At 40.9% G+C, this 23,046-nt stretch overlaps 1 protein-coding gene across 2 annotated transcripts in view; it reads left to right on the top strand.

The window, feature by feature from the left end:
* Positions 1–23,046, top strand: part of LOC124262125 (endothelin-converting enzyme homolog) — a 164,518-nt gene that overhangs the window by 127,513 nt on the left and 13,959 nt on the right. The window contains exons 3-10 of one of the 2 annotated variants that reach the window (XM_046696574.1): positions 4,094–4,142; positions 13,946–14,141; positions 15,553–15,762; positions 17,191–17,468; positions 18,044–18,223; positions 19,673–19,789; positions 20,188–20,274; positions 21,304–21,446. In XM_046696574.1, the coding sequence (XP_046552530.1) occupies positions 4,094–4,142; positions 13,946–14,141; positions 15,553–15,762; positions 17,191–17,468; positions 18,044–18,223; positions 19,673–19,789; positions 20,188–20,274; positions 21,304–21,446 (1,260 nt within the window). Of the gene's footprint in view, positions 1–4,093; positions 4,143–13,945; positions 14,148–15,552; positions 15,763–17,190; positions 17,469–18,043; positions 18,224–19,672; positions 19,790–20,187; positions 20,275–21,303; positions 21,447–23,046 lie in introns of both variants that reach the window. The other variant, XM_046696575.1, reaches the window with a different exon arrangement.

Below are 23,046 nucleotides of genomic sequence, written 5' to 3'. Positions count from 1 at the left end.
AAATGTTCTTAGACAGGGAAAAGTGACAACAGTATGATGTGTAATCGGAGTAGACTTTTCTTTAGGTTGTCTTCCCGTATAGAGGGAATATTATCATGCAGCGTTGTGCAAAATCAGTTGTTAATATTCTATCAAACCCTGTGAGAGTCGGTGCTACGGGTGCTACGGGTGTTACGGGTGTTACGGGTAGGGCAAGACATGCTCACCTCGCAAACACCTGGTGTCAGCATTGTTTTAAGAGACTTTCTCCATTGTTTTGTTTTATTACGTCCAGTGATTTTTTTCGGCAGGAAATCAGACTGAATATTCTCTGCCATTTTGTATGTATTTGAAAATGTAACGATCGTATCATTTCTACCTTCGTCTTCTTCGTGTTTCATCTGAAAATAACGAAGTAGTGACTATAATGCCGACATATGTTTCTGTGTCTTTCTACAGTCTACTCAGTGTATAAGGTCACAAATAGACTCCGTAAGATAAGACTTTTAATGTTATCACGGTGTTTAAAATTTCACATGATGCTCACGTGGATGTTTTAACTGTCATATTTTGTTCTCTATCAAGTGTCATTTGTAAAAAGTAATGTTAACTCATCAACCAAAACAACAAACAAAAAACAAACAAAAAATAGACGCCCACATTTTTGGTCAAGTAAAATTGTAGTGTACAGATACGTTAAAAACGAAGCCTTGTTGAAACTGCAAGATCGACAAGCTTTGAGTTCGATTCCAGCCTGGATATTGATTAAAATCCTCTTTGCCCTCCCCCCAGTCCTAATCAACAATGTCCTTAACGGTCATTCCAATGGTCAAGATGTCCACAAGTACCACAGCCAGCATGTACTACGTAGCAACAACAGGTGTAATTGATTGGCCCTTGTGGTTTCCCGTGAAGATAATGTGCGATTATTGGTTTAATGAACACTACATGTTAGTTTCTTGGACCCGCATCAACACCTCAGTTGAACAGGCAAGCTCTATTAGCAAAGACTAATTGATTTCAGTGATTGGTCAATCATTGACCACATCTCTATTGTTGTAGCGAGTGTTTGCCCGGATGACAATGATGATTGGGCAAATAATTTATTGTCAAAGGTCAATGAATTAGGGTGATTGTTGTTCGCTAGGACTTGTGAGTTTGGATCAAGGGGTGTTATTATTGTTGTGTATTGCCATCGATAAACCTCATTATCTGTAATTGTGTTTGTCTACGTATGGATATTCCAACGACTTGGGCGTTGTGACGACCTTGACTGAACGACAGGCGTGTTTCCATTGTTCGTAACTAGACATTAGTGTTGTATATCAAACATTGAAGAACGGATGTATTCTCTTTTGAAACATCGAATAATTAGTTGAGGCGGTGTAAAAAAATCTTATAACATAATGACCGAAATTTCTTGAAGGGGTATTTGGATTATTCCGTTATGGCGAAATTGGGTTTGGTTGCTATTCTGAAATCGACAGTATTGATATTATTCATATACTATGCCCCATGTTCACAATATACAAGAACTCCACTTCTCACAGAAACCCATGTCATGATATGAGATGAGGTAAGCTAGTTATGTGTTCGCTTGTTATGTCGAGTTCGGGTTCGATTCCCCGCATGGTTACACTGTGAAGAGCCACTTTTTGGTGTCCCCGTTTTGAATTTGCTGAAACTCTTTGAATTTGATAAACTCTGGTCACTCACATAAATACATTTTGGATACATGATGCAGGAGACATTCAAGCATTAGTTACAAGAAAACGCCATATCTTGAGAATCTGAAATCAATCTTGTTTGTCCCATTTAAGTGACAAAATCATGGCGCAAGAAAAATTTCGTAATAACATTTTTATCAACTAACAAACTCCAATGGTTCTTATCTGTGACATATGATTCTATGAAAATAATCATATTTCAGACTGACTTTCTTGTGTGTGACATGTGTAGGTTACATTTCGTCATTGTCATTTTGAAGTTCATCTTTTATTTGTGGGTACTGAATTTGTTTACCAATGATTTTTTCCAACACCACGTTGCTTGAAGCTGAAGGTCGAGACACGAAACCGTTCCGATTCAGCTAGTTTTATCTCACCGGTATACCAATGTCCCATGGTTCTACCATCGGCCGAGTAGAAGACTACCGTGTATCGACATACAAAACCATCAACCGTCTGAAAGAAGCACGGACAAGATGAACGTTTTTATCTCAGCAGTGGCCCTTGGTTCAAGCATCGATTGATTTTAAACCATGTTTATAGATGTGTTGAACACCCAACTCGGAAGGTAAAGACAATCCAAGTTTACGGATCAATGTCTGCCCCAGGCCTTCCTACCAGACAAGGTACCAAGGTGGTCTCTTCTGTATTGACCTCGACCCCATTGAAGACACACTTGTCTTGCCCATGATTACAAATGAAGAGTGTCTGGTCCTTCAGTTGAACCTCTAAAATTGATGTAGTTTGCAAGTAGAGACAACATTATGCATCTGATCAAACTTTTATACCTCTGCCTTTCTCCACGGTGAAAGCAACAAATGGAGGTTTGCTCTAAAGCGCTAGGCAAATAGTGCTTCTCATTATGTCCTTTCTCAAAGGGTCTACCGAACTCTTATCGATCTGATAGGTAAACTGAGAAAATCAGAATACTTGAGTTTTCTGCGTCGAGTTTTGTTATATCGTGAATGAGACGACTAATATAATTAGACTTGTGTCTAAGAGGATTTGGGAAGTTTCATCGTGCCCTGTGTATCCTCGAAAATCTCTTGAAGCAACATGTATCCTAAAAACATCCCGTGTATCCTAAAACATCTGTCGAAACCATATGTATTCTCCAAAATCTCCCGAAGTCACGTGTATCCTCAAAACTCTCCCGAAGCCACATGTGTCCTCCAAGATATCTCGAAGCCACGCGTACCCTCCAAAATCACTAGAAGCCATGTGTATCCCCCCAAATCACTAGAAGCCACGTCTATCTTTCCAAATCTCTTGAAAAAGTCATGGCAAATCTCCTAAATCTCCCGACGCCATGCGTATCCTCTAAAATCTCTTGATGCCATGTCTATCTCCAAAATGTCTCTAAATTCACAGGTGCGGTGGCGCCTTACTTGGACTAATATGTCTTTGGTAGATGGCAAGAGTGAATATATATGGGAATCATATTGAGGAAACTGTGTTTACTGGAGGAACTAGTGTCTTGTGGGAGCTTACAATGTCTCTGTCTGACATGTGGTTTCAATGTATCCGCCACAAGCATCAAAGGATGCTGCGCGATTGATACTTATCATACTCTGATGCGTTAGAATCCGCATCCCTTCCATGTATAATGTATTCAGTGCGCGCTGCTTACATTACTTTACTTGTAACGCAATCGACTTTGGGGCATATCAAACACATGTTACATTCATTATGCGCGATTCTGGTTAAGAAAAGGTGAGGTTGGGTGATAGGAGATGTAACGTCGCGTTCTAGATTATTGCACTTACACATCGACGTGCATGTACGTGTGTGTGTGTGGTTGTTTTATAACCCTCTCCACATATGTTGGTTTACTACAAGCCGACTAGATGCCATGCCACAAATCGATATCGATACCCCCTGTGACATATTATACAGACTCCTAGTCTGCCATACAGACCCTGAAACAAATATATAATTCGAAAGCCCATACAAGTCTAAAGTATGTTGCAAGATTACCACAGTTTTTGAAAATGAAAAAAGTCTTTAGGCTTCTTTTCATTACATAACTTTCAGTTACGTATGTAACTTAGGAACCGTTTTGTACCAATCCATATTATATTCCATCAATGCCAAAAGTACCTGGTTGACACATGTTATCGTATCTCAGATTGATGCTCATGTTGTCGATCACTGGATTGTCTAGTCCAGATTGGCTTAATACAGGTTGCCGTCATATAGCTGGAATATTGCTGAACGCGGCGTTAAGCAACAACAACCCGTGGCATTTCGTTTAGTGTTATAGGTGCTTCGTATGCCCTTTTATACCAAGTTTACCTTGCTTTCGCTTTATACGTTATACTCCACATGCCAGCCTTTCCCCTTTTCTCTGCTGGCAGATATCTAATGGCTTGCGTCTTGTTTTTCAGAACCGCATGCACTGAAGAGAACGAACTGCTAAATGCCAACTCAATCAAGGTAAGGAGGCAATTACTATCTCGACCAAAATCGATAAATGTTTCCCAATATATCGTTCATGTCTTTGTTGTAAACATCGTTTCAAAACTTAATTACCCCTGTTAAGTCGAGACAAGAGCGGGAATGCAAAGCACCAGCTATAACATCTTACTGCATCTTTTAAATGCATATTCAACGTTCAGCTAATGTGTTTTGTAACAAAGATGCAGGTTTCTTTGCAAAGGTTGACGTTCCTATCTATGTTTGGTACAACACATGGGACTCGCATGAAGAAGGCGGTGGGGTGGCCTAGTGGTTAAAGCGTTTGCTCGTAACGCTGAAGACCCGGGTTCGATTCGCCACATGGGTAGAAAGTGTGAAGCCCATTTCTGGTGTCCCCTCGCTGTGATATTGCTGGAATATTGCTAAAAGCGGCGTAAAACCATACTCACTCACTTTTGCCGCGTTAAACTACCCACACGTGTTACCTATTCATTGTGCAAATCCATGATTTGTTTGTTTAACGTCACACCCAGCAATACATAAATAATCGAGTCTGGACCAGACAATGCAGTGATCAACAGCATGAGCATCTATCTACGCAACTGGGATACGATGACCACCCGATCCCCTTAAGACACGCGTAGGTTGCTGAAGACCAATTCTAACCCAAAATCAGTGATTTAAGGAAAAATGACAATAGTGTGTGTTTCAATAATTGTAGTTTCTTGGTGTCATCTTCAAAGTGTTCCCGTCTGCATTAAAGGCACTCCTAGAAATGATACTCACTTCCCGCTGGTGATATCAGTAAACACATGCTATGTAAATACGGTTACTCCAAGCGCCCACAGCACACACGACCCACCCACTGCAGTTTTAATTGTTAATCTGAGGCAAAGAAAAGTCCACGAAATCAGCTGTGTCACGGAATGTCAATGGGTATTTAAACCATATCATGCAGTGATCGATTGACTATCATTGATACGCTGAGTCACGACATGCTAGATTATCAATCAATGCTGGACCCAGAGGCGCTGGTTGTCAGACCCCCCGCAGCGATCCGAAAGGTCATTCACCTCTCCTTCATACACTTGGAACCGTGTCGTTCCGGTATCGATCGTGTAGCTGTAGCTGTTGCTGTCACTGTCATTGTGCTTGTGTTGACCTTGAATAAACCCAATAACGTTTTACTAGCATATGCATTTGCTTAACTAGAAACATATACTGCTCGGTATGTTTGCGACCCGTGAAGGTCCGGGTTAGAATGAATCTTCTGTAACCCACGCTTGTAGTAAGAGGCGACTAACTGGATCGGGTGGTCAGGCTCGCTGTCTTGGTTGACACATGTCATCGGTTCCCAATTGCGCAGATCGATGCTCATGCTCAATCACTGGATTGTCTGGTCTGGAATATTGCTGAGTGCGGCGTAAACCTAAACTCACCCACTCACGGTATATTTGCTTAACTCGAATAAATAATGCTTGGTATATATGTATAATTTTGCTTAACTCGAAATATACAATGCTCGGTATATATATGTATTTGCTTAACTCGAAACATGTAATGATGGGTGTAATAATCCCAACAGAAAGGTTAGTATGTGTTTTCCGGTTACGTATAACATGCAGACATTTTGATATACACACGTGAAGATGTCAGGCGATATAACAATCGCTTCTTTTTTTCTAATTATTCCCTGAGATAACGATCTTCCATTAATGTTTTGTAAATACATACGTTGAGACATTGAAGTCGTTTATGAAACATAGTCCTCCCCTAAACCGGCTGAAATGTACAAGAACACTTTATTACTTCCGATGGTCCGACCCTCTAAGTTTTACCACACGATGATGAGGGCAGGTAACAACAAAATGGTCGTAAAATAAGTGTTGCGAAGCAACTGCTACACAACATGTAATCAAGAGATCGATTTACCTTTTCTTTTTCAAAATGAGCGTTTCAGTGTTAACAAAAACAATGTGGGTTAGAATGTAAAAGTGACTATTTTGTATGGAAATTGGTACGTGATTTTACCAAGTGTATGTTTCAAGTGATGGGTCGTTATATGGATGTAATACTTCTGATTGTACTCTCTCGATCGATCGTTTAAACCATGGCATCAATTGTAACAACACAACGATTTATGAATATCGGGATTATTAAAATAGTTCTTGGCGCTATTCAGAATTCGCTATGAGTGAGTGAGTATGGTTTTACGCCGCTTTTAGCAATATTCCAGCAATATCAGGGGGACATCAGAATTGGGCTTCACACATTGTACCCATGTGGGGAATCGAACCTGGGTCTTCAGCGTGACGAGCGAACACTTTAACCACTAGGCTACCCCACCGCCCCTGTTTGTGGTAAGAAAGATTGGATGCACATGCAATGTGACGTGGTTGGTGTGTGTCATCGGATCCTGCTGGTCTTGATCCTTGCTCATGATTTCAGTCACCTGTTTGCACTTGTTAGAGTGGGCGGTGGGGTAGCCTATTGGCTAAAGGGTCGCTCGTCACGCCGAAGAATCGGGTTCAATTCTCCACATGGGTACAATGTGTAAATCCCATTTTTTGTGTCCCCCGCCGTGATATTGCTGGAACATTTTGCTAAAAGCGGCGCAAAACTCACTCACTCACTCACAATTGTTAGAGCATCAGTTGCAGACCACAGGTCAACTATCGCTAACAGCGGCGTTAAATAACATTCACTCGCTCATTCGTTTCGAGGTCAGGTACCATAGAGAAGATTGGTACACGGCAGCATTGATATTATCTGTAACTTTACCATTATTAATTACTTGGCAGCAGCATCAATAGGATTAAGTGGGATTAGTGCAGATTTACACGAACCTCCGCATGACGGTCCCGCGCACCTCGGCGTGAATGGCTCTCGAAGAATGTAACAGTTTTTTCTCATTACCGCAAACCGGGTGAGATACCTGCCCAGGAAATGAGACATGGGACTTTCGAGTACACGTGGCCATGTCTTCGTCACTTAGACATGCGTTCGTCACTTACTCGTGGCGTGGTATGATCAACGAATAACTTTCACATCACTTCCTATTCTGCATTGATTTATGGACAACGATGTATAGAGAACGTTCTGGTACTCACGTTTATCTCATCAGTTGAGGAATATATATCACATTGGTATTTTTATTTCGAAAGAGTAATATTGCTTTCCAATCAGAAAATGTCAGCTGATATGACAGATGTATTTGTTGAAAACACAAGATATATTTAACTAGATATTTAATCAGGCAGATAATAAAAGACAGATTATGCATACAGATTCAATACAATTGCAGTGTCCTGAGTGATATTGATCCGCAGCCATTATTCGTTAACCAGGAAATTTGTTCCGGATGATTCCGTGAAGGAACGCTCCCGTGACATTTGAAGAGATTTCATTGTAGTTTTGTTGCCGTTGCTGTCGTTGTTGTTGTGAAACGTTGCACTGAGCAGTGCTCCAGTTATTGATCTGCAAATATTATAGTGATTGACACTATGAGCATTATCTATACAATCCGGATACGATGACATGTGTCAACCCATTCAACGAGCCTGACCACCTGATCCCGTTAGTTGCCACTTGATCCCGTTAGTCGCCAAACATGTGTTGCTGAAGACCTATTCTAAGCATGACTTTACACTGAGGTCTTCGAAGATTTTCTTGGCCGGTTGTGTAGCACAATGACCCAATATTACTTAGACTCCCATGGAAGCACAGTAAGATGATGCTAAAATAAATCCTTAAAGTCATTATAAATGGTACATTATTTCGAGGTCAAAACCAGAAATGTCATGATTGTAAAAAGTTTAAAACAATTTAAAAATTCCTTTTATCGTCTATATATGTACCACTCAGCAAGCCTGACCACCCGATCCTTGTATCCTTGTAGTCGCCCCTGACGACAAACATGGGTTGCAGAAGATCAATTCTATCCCAGATCTTTATATCGTGTACGACTGGTACATGTAAATATTCTTCCCAAAATAAGACAGACAAACATAAAACTATGATTACATGGTATATCTAGATATATTCATCATCGCTTTGAGCTTGTACTTCCATGTAGCATATTGCGACGGGAAATATAGGATGGCCTTTCTCCAACTGTATTTTGTAAATTCCAACCCTGTTCTTGAAATCGTGTTTGACGAAGCAAACAACTCGCTGCTATTTTCAACAGTGCACTGATATGACATTACGTTATTGAAGGCTGCTTCGTAAACAATTGAATATTGTAGTGAGCAAGCTGTCAACACCTTACTGAACATGGGTTGGTAAATACTTGACATTGACAATCTGGCCTTAAACACATTGGCGTTACATTCAAGGCGTTAAATTCATGTTCAATATATACTGCCCATCAAAAGTTTAGACTCACTTGTGTAGATGTAGCAACTTTATTCAGTCAACTGTTCTAAACTAGATTTTGCAAATTATTCTATACTGTTTAAAGGTACTGTTTAAACATGAACTGATGTATTGGAAAACAAATTCGTAAGGTGGAAAAGCTTATTGTCATTAGTTCAATGAATGATGAAACTCAGTGAAAATTGGCAAATTCTTAACAAAACTTTACGCCAAAACGCCGCTGTTCAAATGCACGATATGTGCACATGTTTTGGAGCAATATGACGCATGATCCTCGTACAATTCATCTGCACAAGGTTTGCAGTTGGTTCCCCCAAGTTAGTGGAGAAATTCATCTTCGATGTAACCATATATATATATGCATAACATATAGTGAGTGCTTTAAGTGAGTCTAATTACAGACCGCCGCCGTATAGCTGGAATATCGCTGAGTGCGGCGTAAAACTTTAAGTGAGTCTAAACCTTTGATGGGTTGTATATATAATTGAATGCATCGTGTTCACGGTATGGTGTTATTTATTAGAAAGCGTCAGCATAGAGCACGCGGCATATGGCAAGTAAACTCCATGTTTTTATAACACCTATGTTATCCCCGAATCTGGCACCAGCGTACATGCCAACCGTCGAGCGCCCTTTGAGATCTGTCAGAAACACTTCGGAGTTTGCTACACAAACACGCTTTTTTTACTGATCAGTGCCTGTTAAGTGTGGATGTTGTAAAATGTGTAAAACACCTAAAGGAAAATAGATGCTCGTTATCTCTTATTCGTTTACTTTTCTTAAGTAAAACACCTTAACACTATTTGGTGTTACAAAGAAAATACCACGAAGGTATGCGAGACACAGGGATGCATACAGATGCACGTCGATAAGGTATGATGAGTATGTTGTTACCGTATTGTTTACAAAGTAATATCTGCAGGAACATGTATTCCATTTGAGCAGGGATAGCCTAGTGGTTAAAGCGTTGGCTTGTCACTCTGAAGACCCAGGTTCGATTTCCCATATGGGTACAATGTATGAAGCCCATTTCTGGTGTCTCCCGCCGTGATATGCTGGAATATTGGTAAAAGCGGCGTAAACCCATACTCACTCACTCATTCACCCACATGAGCAAACGTATTCATCTAGTGTCTCGTGTGTTACTTACGCTAGTGCTTTAGGTATACACGTACTTGCTGTAGCTCAGTGGTCGGAGTGTTGACTTTGCCGGGTTCGATCCCGTACAATGTGGAAAAAGAAAAATATGTTTGAAATCAACGTGGAACTCAATTCACACATTTCGTTTCTTTATACGGGGCTGTTGAAATGCCGCGATTCGTTATGCAAGGGGGGTCATGAGTTCTTATTCCAGATTTGCCAATATTATGTTTCTAGTTTCGTCAGCATAGGAATCTTGCGCGTAGATGTCACCTTTCATAAGTCAAGTGGTAAACATGACCTCGGGCTTTCCTCCAAAGCTGACTGGGCGGTGGGGTAGCCTAGTGGTTGAAGCGTTCGCTCGTCACACCGAAAACCCGGGTTCAATTCCCCACATGGGTTCAATGTGTGAAACCCATTTCTGGTGCCACCCCCCCCTCTCCCCGCCATGATGTTGCTGGAATATTGCTAAAAGCAGCGTATAACTAAACTCACTCACTCCAACTCTGACTAGCCGTGATACAATGGTAATCTCTTCAAAGTACCGTTAAACCAAACTCTCTTACTGAAAGTGGTCTTGTCTGAATTCACAACCCACGGAAGCCAGGTTTAATATTTATATTTTCTAAGCATGTTTTATGATTGCAAGTGCCAGATGGGCTTTTGTCTATGGCTCACAACATATGTGTTCCTTCCCGCTCACTGAGTACATATCGATACGGTAAACAATACTCTCTTTGAAACTCATCCTCGAACCTATACACAGCGCTTTGTAATCTGTAAAACCCTGACGTCATGGATTGAATACGCACTTAATAGTGCCTCATCAATTCCAATTTGTTCCCCTCTTCTACAAAAATAACAAAGCTTTTTCCTGCGTCTATTTCAGTGTACCGCAATATATACATACCAATAAACTACGATCACCTGGTTCCTACAACGTTTTCATGTTAAAACTGCCTATTCTAAATGAAAATATTATACCCTGTAACATCACAACAGACACACATATCGATTTTCTGTCTTCTTATATCACCGTCGGTGTCGGTGTGAACTTCCACGTGGCTTGTATAGCACGTTCACATCGACCCCGCTGTCGTTGTAGGGGTAACGGCGGCAAGTTCACGTTATACAAGTGCTGTTTAGTTCTACACGTAACATGTGTTCGTTTGCCTATCGTCCGACATCCAAGGACGCAGGTTCTTTTCAACGCGGCGTTTTATTGAGTTTTACTGCAAAATGAACGTTTTAATAGCAATTAATGGGTCTGGGATCACTACTGGATTACTACCTAAGGGACCGTTTCAAGAAATGTATCTCATTTTTCACGATTACTTGAATTCGTTTGGTCATCCAAATAGATCGGGAATCAATAAGACGAATGGAACTGTTTTTATTTGTACATATGTGTAGTGGCAACAGAAGGGGTATTTACACTTTAAAGGGATTATATGTTAAATCTAACCAAGCTGGGCGTGTATATTTGCTCAATGGAGTTGCGGCTTCAGCAACTCATGTGTAGAAGTCGTTAACATTGGGCAAACGGGATAGTGTGGTCAGATTGCTGATGTGACTGATGGGCATCGTCATATCCAAATTTGGCAAAATCGATGCTCATAATGTCAGTCACTGGAATGTCTAGCATAGATCGATAATTTACAAACCGCCATGAAATAGTTGGCTTGTTGGTAGCGGCATTATACAACATCATATCCAAATTTGACCAAATTGATGCTCATGATATCAGTCACTGAATTGTCTAGCACCGGATCCATGATTTACAAACCGGGCCAGTTGGTGACGGCTTTATACAAGACACACGCGCTCACAATCACACTCACACAAACAAACGCACCCTCGCGCACGCACGCACGCACAACATGAACACAGCTCAAACCTATTCCCATACCCGATACTGTACTTCCGGCAAACATGCATCTCCAAAAACACGTGCAAACAAGCAAGGACATGACGTAAATGAGTGAGTGAGTGAGTTTAGTTCTACGCCGCACTCAGCAATATTCCAGCTATATGGCGGCGGTCTGTAAATAATCGAGTCTGGACCAGACAATCCAGTGATCAACAGCATGAGCATCGATCTGCGCATTTGGGATACGATGACATGTGTCAACCAAGTCAGCGAGCCTGACCACCCGATCCCGTTAGTCGCCTTTTGTGGCAAGCATGGGTTACTGAAGACCTATTCCACCCTGGATCTTCACGGGTCACATGACGTAAACAGACAACACACATACACAGCTTACGTTCTCCAGCCAGGTCGCCTTCAATGTCACGTCAGGCATCTCTTTGGATTGATGCACACATTTCCAAAACTTCAGCGCTTCTTCTTCCGTCACTCCCTTAGATCCGTCTCAGAAGACGGCAACTGTCGTGACAATCTTCTCGTCAGTATTCCACGCATCCACAGGGAGATGTATACACGAAGCCTATTTCCCCTGGCCGTTTGCTAGTGGCAGCTCGTTTAAGCTGAATGCATACGAACAATGAAGATCTGGTCCGTGGGTGGAGGATCCCGACGATGGAATTACTTACAGATTTGGGGAAATTGGGAATTTCGTTGTTTCAGGTTCTAAAATGGACCCTATGTGGACATGCGCTTTGATATTGAGATTGCCAAGCCTAAAATTCATTGAACACAAGGTTTAATCAGATTCAGATCCTGAATGTATTCAAATATTGTTTTCGAAAGAGAATTACTTATCATTTTCCCCTCACTCATAGCTCTGGAGTGCGACTTACTTGACACTTACCGCCATATAGCTGGAATATTGCTGAGTGCGGCTTAAAACTAAACTCACTCACTCACTACTTGACACTTACTGCCATATAGCTGGAATATTGCTGAGTGCGGCGTAAAACTAAACTCACTCACTCACTACTTGACAATTATCGTCATGTCTTATCTTCGATTAATAATTATCGGAACTTTGCATTATAAGATTTTCGTTCATACTTCTCCCCATACAAGTCATTATGAAGACATATGCTATCTCTGCTTAATGTCCTTAAACAAAGAAATAAAATAAAATATGAGTGACATAATGTGATGTCAGTTTTTTAAAGTGTCGTTATACTAACAAAATACATGTATATGTGAAAACACGTTTCATTGATAAAATATCTTAACTGCTGGCGTGAGTGAGTGAGTTAGTCACTAAAGAGTATTTTAGTTATCTGGAGTCGGGTCATCTAGTGTGGGAGAAATCCTATTTGATGCAGGTGTCAAACACTGGCATCTGCCACGGATATGGTTAGAGGAAGCTAATCATTATAACAAAAGCTGTTCCGTCATTTAGACCAACAGAAGGATCAGAATTAGGGTCATCCAAGACAGAGGCCCCACACGTCCCCCATGCTCCACACATTGAAAGTGTGATAAATAAATGGAATATATCGAGTGCTACCGACATATATTGTTTCTGAAGTACAATAGTACAGTTAACATTTAAACGTTTTTCAAGACTCGGAGCTTTGACAAACTTTGCCAATTCTACTTTTTTAATTCCAAACTTTTCTGGCTCTGAAATGAAAACCTTTTCGTTTTGTATTTCGCCTAATTAAATTAAGATTTAGCGGCTGAGATTCCACAACACGAAAAATAACGGAAATGGAGCATAACTGACTGGGAAGCTTAACATGTGATCGTTTAAACAGGCGTGTTCCTCATTGAGCGCGTTCCGCGCGGGACTGTTAAAATACTTAAAGGCCAATTTTACCTGGGAAGTTTATGATTATGTTATTTAAGATGTTGATTGGGGCGTGATTATCACCAGTTGGATAAGTAAATGCTAATTAACCAGGAATTTAAGTGATTTATAATTTGGAGATTGATTCTGGTACATCTAACACGATGAAAAAGTTCCCGTTCACATTTACCTTGGATTCTTGTGATCTCTACTTGTCGAAGTTTACGTTGTGGTCGTACCTTTACGAAGAAATGCATTGGAAGTGTTATTTTGTGGGCAAGTGATAACGGAGGTTAATTAACATGTTAAATTACGGCTGAACGGATTTATTGTTTGTGTTTTAACTTGATTATCTCGTTTGTATCGACAAATGAGTATTGGGTGGACGTAATTTGTCACCCGCGTCATCGTAAGTCTTGAAGACGTGGATCTTTGATACAATATCCTATAGTTGGTTATCTTGCCCCAAGTCCTTTCACTCACTCACTCACTCTGCACAGGGTTGTTTATGACGCCGAATCGATTAATGTCACTCACTCACTCACTCTGCACAGGGTTGTTGAAGACGTTATTTTAACTCATCGCTCATTTTTTCAGATGACCGAAGCCCCGTTTGGGAGATCAGATTCTGAGGATGACATCGTCGAAGACTACGATGATGTGATGACGATAAAGTCGACGTGTCTGCGAAACCGGACAGCCCTAGAGAAGGGTCTACTGGTCATTGTGTTCCTAGCGCTAGTGGTCATCATTGGCTTGGCTGTAGGATTGACCAGACCCAGGGTAGTTCCGGGTAAGGGTCGGTAGTCTTCTATTTTTACATTATCGGTGGTGGTATTTGACGCATTTGTGAAAAATATTGATAATTATCATGATGTCATCTCAAAAAAATTATTAAATAAATAATTTATGTTACTTTAAAAGCAAAAATAACCTGTGATCATGTTCAGTTTAGATTGTGAAAAAAATATTTATTTATGTGATGCCAATGACTTAGGGCTTTACTCTGCGATTAGTGTATTTGTTATATTATAGAAATCATTTAAACCCCAGTGAATTTCTATTAAAAGTGACCTACAATTACAATTTCAAATATACACTTAAAACATGATCAGTAATGGTTACTTTAGCACCTAAGTAAATAAACCATGAATATACTAGTACACGTTTTAATGAAATATCTGCATGGTTCCTTATTTTCATGGTTTGATTTTCTTTTTCAATGTTTTCAATGTTGGGACAGTTTTGTTCTTAGGATGTCGATAATTATTCTCTTCAACACGCAAAACACATTGCATCAATCAACGATCTATTTCAACAATGTAACAGAGTTTGAACTTTTGTAACCTACGATGCTATTCAATAGAAACGTCGGTTTAAGAACAGAAAGAACACACAAGAAGACAAACCGTTCTTTCTAAATTCCAAATAACTGATCAAATTGACTTGTGCCGGAAATGAATATGCTCCCCATACCATCGGCTCCTGACAGTGGCACCGTCAGACCTGAGCGCACCCTCCTGCCAGCGGGGGACTCAGGACCAGCTTCAGCAGCCGGATCTCTTGTTATACAAAGAAAGTAGTTGTAATTCGCCACAGAAACAAAGTTAATTCACCCGCACTTCCCCAGCCTTCTGGCCCTGGCATGCCCGGTATTGAAGTGACAAGTGTTAATGAATTATCATTGGGAAATCAGTATATAAAGTGTTCTGTGACGCTGGCGTAACAGACCTCAGGACGAGGACATAAGCCTATGGTGCCAGTGCTATAAACGGTTGGCCACGGTAGTTCTAGACAAAAGGGTTTGGCGTTTGGGACAAGAGTCTTGGATTCTTAACAAGGACTGGTTGGAGAAACTATTCCATTCTGTACCAAGCTCCCTGAACAAATTAGAAATGACTTGGATCTTGATTTGAACAGAGAGTTCGTTGAAGAAGTATTCTAGATTGTGTTTTTGTAACACTGATTGGAAGCGTATTGCTTTTGTGTCTTTTTGCATCTGATATTGATCAGATAAGCTTAGACACTGGGTATACAATCAACAAGTTTACTCAGAAATCAAGTGGTCAAGTGTAACCCGAATCATAGAATACAGGGTCAAAACGACATCCAGACCAACATGTTCTTTGTACAACGGAGAACTGCCTTAGTGGTTTTGTGGATGGTGTTATCTCCTTTACCAATCCTCCGTTCGTTTCTTTTAGTGGAGACATACTGCAAGACCCCCGCCTGTATACAGGCAGCAAGCTCCATCCTTAACGCCATGGACCCCAGCGTCGACCCCTGCGACGACTTCTACCAGTACGCCTGTGGGGGATGGGAGCGGCAGTCCCCAATACCCCCGGGCTATCAGATGTGGGATAGATTCCAGGAGTTGTCTGGAAAGAACCTGTACGTGTTGAAGAATCTTATAGGTATTTATAACCCCACCTTTTACTGGTTTTCTCTTTCTCTTCTTTCTTATATTTTAACGTTTTATTGATAAATTGATGTCATATTATGAATAATAAATTCCATACTTAGTGTTTGTACCCGTGAAGTTCCGGGTTGGAATTGGTCTTCAGCATCCCATGCTTGTCGTAACCAACAGGACCGAGCGGTCAGGCTCGCTGACTTGGTTGACACATGTCGTATCTCAGTTGAGTAGATCGATGCTGATGCTGTTGATCACTGGATTATCTGGTCAAGGCTCCATTATGTACATACATCTGGAGTGCGGCGTTAAATGAAACAAAAATGACATTGAAAACATTGCAAGACATGTGTAAGAATTAATATATTTTAATATATTTCAAGTATTCATTGATATATTTGATGTGTCACTGTAAGAATTGAAAATACGTAGTCAACATGAGATATTCACTCGAGTAAATCTGGGGCTTTAGGGTAGTCTATTGGTGAAATGCTCGCACGTCACGCTAAAGACCCGGGTTCGATTCCCCAAATGGGTACAATGTGTGAAGCCCATTTCTAGTGTCACCCATTGCTGGAATATTGCTAAAAGCGGCGTAATACTAAACTCACTCGAGTGAATATGGCAAGTTTGATATGATATTCTACCAAGATTTCAAAGAATGTCATACCACTTTCTACCAAGAGGGGCGTTGGGGAAGCCTAATGGTTAAAGCGTTCGCTCGTCACGCCGAAGGCCCGGGTTCTATTCCCCACATGGGTACAAAGTGTGAAGCCCATTTCTGGTGTCCCCCGCCGTGATATTGCTGGAATATTGCTAAAAGCGGCGTAAAACTAAACTCACTCACTCACTCAATTCTACCAAGAAGTCAGAACCTTGCTCAGAACGTGTTTGATCAGGGTTACAACATACCGATGCATCAGAGGAGAAACTGTAGACTAAGGCTTAGTCTCTGAATATATATAATTTTGATAGTAACAATCAAGCCCATTTATATTGAAAAGGAGCCCTAGGTGGACCGAGGAAATCTAGACTTGCTTTATTTAGGGCTTTAGCACTGCAGAGAGGGCTTGGCAGTAGGGAAAATAATGTGGTTCAGGGACTGTGAGACAGACTAGAGAAACTGGTGCCCAATTTCGACTTGTACCACATGCTTCCGTGTTTGTCGGGTGATCAACTGAAATATCTTCTATGTGTCTATGACGGTGCCACCGATCATCTTTTCGCGGACACCTGATATCATCACTGTATGATGGTGATCTGGACCCACAAAATCTGCTTTTTGCACAGATGTCTTATTAATATTCAAATATTTTAAGTCCTTCGCCGATGTCAATAAAACAACTTCATTACTCTAATGAGAAAGTTTCAAAACGACTGTTAATCAATGACTACTTTAAAATGATTCCAAATCTTAAATCCAATTCAGAAACCAACTCAATGCAGGGTGAAGCTATTGGTAAAGTGAAGCACTTGTACAGGAGTTGCATGGAGGAGAGCGTCATCAACCGGCAGACAACTCTTGACGACTTCCGGGCAATCATCAAGTCCGTCGGTGGCTGGTCACTTGACGAAGATGACAGCGCTAGCTCATCATGGGACTTCGGTTCAGCTTTAGAGAGAATCCACTCCTATGGAGCCTGGCCACTTTTCCATGTTAAGGTCGACATTGACGAAAGGCACCCAACTGAAAGACATATTCTCAAGGTAGGAACTGAGGTTTTGGATTTGCTTCGAAAGAAAATATCTTTTCGTAATAATGATATTTCACGAAATATTCCGAGGAGATTTGATTCTTTTTGAATACATTTTTATGTTTTTGTAGATTAAAAATGGCTTGAATAAACACACGTGGAATAGCATTATTAATTCTGATCCGATGTAATGGCGAATATCATACAGAAAAGTGTGTTAGATGTATGTTGACACAGGTTTATGAAAACACTTAAAACCTTTAAACACCATTTAACACTTTTTGATTGGTAAGGCGTTGCAAAAATACATATACATTACTTATACATCGATATTGCATCCTATCAAAATATAAGTGTCGAACCACAGGGGCGGTGGGGTAGCTTAGTGGTTTTAAAAGCGTTCGCTCGTCACCCGGGTTCAATTTCCCACATGGGTGCAATGTGTGAAACCCATTTCTGATGTCCCCCGCCGTGATATTGCTGGAATATTGCTAAAAGCGGCGTAAAACTAAACTCAATTACTCACTGTCGAATCACAAATGAATGTTTTTTTATGGTCGCTTTTATCTCATTTTTCCTCGTTTTCAGTTTGACATCGGTCAGACAGTGCTGCCATCCGATCTATTCCCCTCAATAAAACAGAATCCTGTCAATCCAACCCCGTCTCCATCATCATCCCCATCTCCATCCACCAACACGTCGAACACCTCGACACCAACCCCCACACCAACACCGACACAACAACAGCCAAAGAAGACAGTGGAAGAGGTGAGTCGACTGTAGCACTGTTGAGTATGTAGCAAAACACATTAAGTCCAAATTTGAAGGATATTTTCAGAACCTTTACGGTAACAGAGGAACTGGTAGTCTATACTACCAGATTCTGTGTTGCACCATGCTAATGGTCTTCTGATTTCAATGAACTGCCTCCGTGGTGTAGTGGTTAGAGCGTCCGCCCGGAGAGCGGAAGGTCGCGGGTTCAATTCCCGACCGCGTCATACCAAAAGACGTTTAATTGTACTTGTTGGTCCCTGCCTGGCGCTCGGCATTAATGGGTACAACAAGGACTGGTCGACTCGGAGTCAGTATAATGTGTCTGAGTGGGGTATTCATGCTTCACTGCGGCATGGTATCTCAGTGGGCTAGCACTATAAAACCAGCTTCAGTCTGGGCTAGTACAAGCAGCCGCACATACACATACATACGCATGCACGTCGTCATATGAGCGAAATATTCTCAAGCACGACGATAAACCCAATTTCACCTCACCTCAACTGATTTTAATGGAACTTGCTCTCGTATGTTGGGAATCCTAACCTGTTGCAATTTTAACTAATGCACCGAGCATAAAGTGATTAGTTAGTATGAGAATTAGATGAGCAGTGCTGACGTTTCGGGTCAACTGTAGTCTAGCAAGGGAGCTGATGGAGGCGCTAATGTGGTAATCGTTGCTTATTTCGAGATTACTAATTGTTGAAAGACACATTTAAGATATTCATTAACTTATCTAACATGTAACATGAGAAGTTTCTCAAGTGAATAAAAGCTTCTTTATTTAATGGCCACTACCTGTATTTGCAAGTATGTCATCTGCTTGTAATGAAAGAACCGCACTTTACCTTCTCATGACACCAGTGTAAAGTCGAAACTATGTTACTGAGTTCTGTCTTTGAAACTATTCCTTGACGCAAAGCAGAAGCATTAACCTTGGAAAAAAGTAAGCAATGTCGAAAATGAAATCACAGTCTGCTTGATGCACTTTTATCATGCAGGGTTTTCATCAAGAAGTATGTAATAAAGGATGAGACCACTCGTGAGCGTGTACTCGGTCTTCGAACCGGGCTTAAAACCTTATTAATCCTGTAGACAAAGAAGCTATTTGGTCTCGAAATAGCTAGTGATTGTGGTTTGATGCTCCAAGTAACAGCATACGTCAATGGGAACACAAGGACTTTATTGCATGATCAGGGTGATCTATTTTTTATTTGAGTTAGAGTTGCACTATTTTTATACTATTTAGTCATGAACACACGGCCGTCCAATGTTCCTATTTCTCATTTTGCTTTCTGATTTGGGGGGTAACAAGGTAACCTTTAATTATTTTTGACATACTTATACATATTCTGACATTTCTGCTTCCAATCGATACAGTGCCGGAACGTTCGTGTAATTACAACGGCTATGTGTGGAGATAATAGCTGTCTGATAATCTTTCAGGTAAAGAAGATATTTCTGGAGGAGACTGTCCATATTTTAATGGCGTTTGGTATGTCAAAGAAAAACGCTACTGAGAGAGCCGAAAAGTTGTTGGATGTGGAAATCGCCATTGCTTCGGTACGTATGACGTCATATCCGGGTATACCGGAACTACCATTGCACTCGAATCACAGCTCAAGTCAATGCATTATTGAACCATAACGGGTATTCCGATGTGCGCCTTTTCGTTAATGAACCTGAAGTGATGATTACAGTAGGATAAAGCTATATAAAGTATACCAGCCGGTCTGCCTTGGCTGTATCGCTCGCTCGTCTTGAGAGCAAAGGACATTCAGTGTCTGTGCACTTTTTACATTTAAGCAGATACCATATAATAATCTATTATATGGTCTCTGATTTAAGCCATGTATGTCCGGACTGTAATGTTCGCTGTATCTTAAAAACTCCATAACAAATTACTACAACAATTTTATTTATGAAAAAAACTGTTATTATTACGGACTTTTTTCTTCCAGGCTACACCAAACACGTTGCACTCACATGACAGAATGAGGCTATACAACGTGAAATCAATAGCGGAACTGGAGAAAAATTATACTCTGGTAAGACAGCTGATAGTTTGCTGTTGCTGATTTAATAGACATACACTGACCATCGGAATTTGGATATTTTAATTGAATCAAACTTTTATGCTTTGAGTTAAAAAACCAGCATATCAAATCATAAGCTATGGGTATATAGCACGATTACCTTCAATTATCCGTTTCTGAATTTTTCAAATGTTTGAATGAACAGATGCAACGTTTCAAATTTGTTTGGGGTTTGTTGTCTTTCTTTTGCGCAGTAGGGTGGCAGATTGTGTGCGTAAGCTCAGCGCAATGTCCAGGTTGGATTGATTTCCACAATGTGTACAGGCAGTGTATGGTGGGCCATGGTAACATTGCAAGAAACGTGTAATGCCGAACTCGACCGTGTCCGTGTCCGTGTTTAACTTCCGTGTTTAACTTCATGCCGTGTGTCCATGTTTAACTTCATGCATGTCTTCATACTACTCTTGCTCAGAAGGTGTTCGATCGAATTACAGCATTCAGGGCCTCAGTGAAGCTTTCAAAATGTTTTATGATAGACAGGAGGGGGAAATTTCAAACTTTGGCCCATCAGTGACAAACATTATGTCCAATACAATTCCCAATTTCGACTTTTACCATACGTTCCGAAGTTTTCTGGTAAACACTTGACTAGTCTTTATTATGTTTATGACGGGTGCCACCGGTGTGGCAGGATACGCTCACCTTTTCGTGAACACTATTGTCATGAAACATATGCTCATGATATGATTGGGGCGGCGGGGTAGCCTAGTGGTTAAAGCGTTTGCTCGTCACGCCGAAGACCCGGTTCGATTCCCACATGGGTACAATGTATGAATTTCTTCTGTCCCCCGCCGTGATATTGCTGGAATATTACTAAGAGCGGCGTAAAACTAAACGTACTCTCATGATATAATTAGATTTGGACAGTCGACCCTGCCTTTAGCAGACATTTGGTATTATATACAGATTGCAACCTCCTCACTCACTTAATGTCCCACGTCTATTTCCCATGTATATCCGTGGTTATCTCTGTTTGTGCAGACGCCGCTGAGTTGGCTTCAGTACTTGAAGAAGCTGAACTTCGTCGTCACCGATGCAGACTACGTTGTGATTCTTCATCCGCACTACCTCACCATCGTCACTCACATCATCGGGGACTACTTGTCGCGCAAGAATACAACTCAGTAAGTTGCAAATATTGCTCAAGCATGTTCTGTGTACACCTCCCACGTATTCGATTCCCACATAGGTACAATGTGTGAAGCCCATTTCTGGCATCCCCCGCCGTGATATAGCTGGAATAATGATAAAAGGGGCGTAAACCCATACTCACTCACGTCGGTATATAGATCCTTATGTTTTCGGTATTACAGATTAAGGCTCTTAGCATAGATTTCTCTTATAGATTTGTGTTTGTACTGACTTGACTTAATGCAGATTTTCTTAATACACATAGTTCTCAGTACAGCAAATCGTGACTGCGTGCATGCACTGGTTCACATGATGTCAAACATTCAGAATATGAAAAAACCCAGGATGGAATTAACAGGTGAAATGCAAAAATAACCAGATATACGGTTGAACAAGGTTGTCTGCACACGCCATGACGCCTTTGTTTTTAAATCGCAGCTTACATCCCAGTCATGTCATGTGGTATGTAAATGTGTGCCATGTTTCCACAACTTGTTGAAATGTTGTAAATTCATCCGTGGATGTCTTGTTCTTACATATCGAAAAACCTCGCACCAACACACAAAACTGCGCTTTTGTTCTCTTAAAAATAAATTCCATATTTTTTCAAAACGCGTTTCTACAGCCTATATTAATGGTTAATTCTCATCAAACTTTGAACTATAAAATACCGATCAAGTCATTGATGACGTTTGGAAACAGCTGTTAGACTCTTGAGGCAACCTTATTTAGAAATCGCCCGAACTCAGTCATTTTATCATAGATGAAATTAACTGATTCGAGATGAAGGCAAACAAACACTTAGAGAGATCTAGCAGCCTGCTTCAACAACGCATTCATCCGTAAGGTCAAACTGCTTCGCAACGTATTACATCCGTATGGACAAAGAAATGCTGCATGTAATTTTGAGAACAAACACTTCAAAACTGTTCTCGCATTCCAAGGAGGTATAAATTCAATCAGTGCGAGGGGAGATATGTTTAACCAAGAAATCATTTAAAGTGTTTGTAATTTTATGCGAATTAGGCAACTGCTCTGGTGGTGGTGGTGGTTGAAACGAAGCAACTAATGTTGTTACCGCAGATGGTCTTAGATACTTGAACACAGACATCAGGTTTTACCATCAGTGAGGCTGTGTCTTGGTGTGTTGCCCGCCATCTTGAAAAACGTCCCTTGGCACAATGACATGCAACCCTTTGTGATAGTTAGTCCATTAGATAATAGCGTTCTCCTCTGTTCTGCTCTGAAAGCCATCGGTTTCTATAGGTTTTACAAACCACTAGTGTAAACTTTCATGTTACAAAAATGCACTGGCAAAGTGGTAAATTTTAGTATTTCTTAAGCAGCATCACCTGATACCTTCTCGCCCTGAGTGAGTGAGTATGGTTTTACGCCGCTTTTAGCAATATTCCAGCAATGTCACAGCGGGGGACCCCAGAAATGGGCTTCACACATTGTACCCATGTGGGGAATCGAACCTACGTCTTCAGCGTGACGAGCGGACGCTTTACCCACTAGGCTACCCCACCGGCCCCTCCAACCATAAGTGTCCTAGACCACATATGAGAACTGTCATTATATACCAGCTGATAG

The sequence above is a fragment of the Haliotis rubra genome, unplaced genomic scaffold (assembly GCF_003918875.1).
Source record: "Haliotis rubra isolate DU_JTF1 unplaced genomic scaffold, ASM391887v1 Scf822, whole genome shotgun sequence".
Classification (NCBI taxonomy): Eukaryota; Metazoa; Mollusca; class Gastropoda; order Lepetellida; family Haliotidae; genus Haliotis; species Haliotis rubra.
The sequence above is the reverse complement of the archived record's forward strand: the minus strand, read 5'-3'. Positions and strand labels throughout refer to the sequence as shown.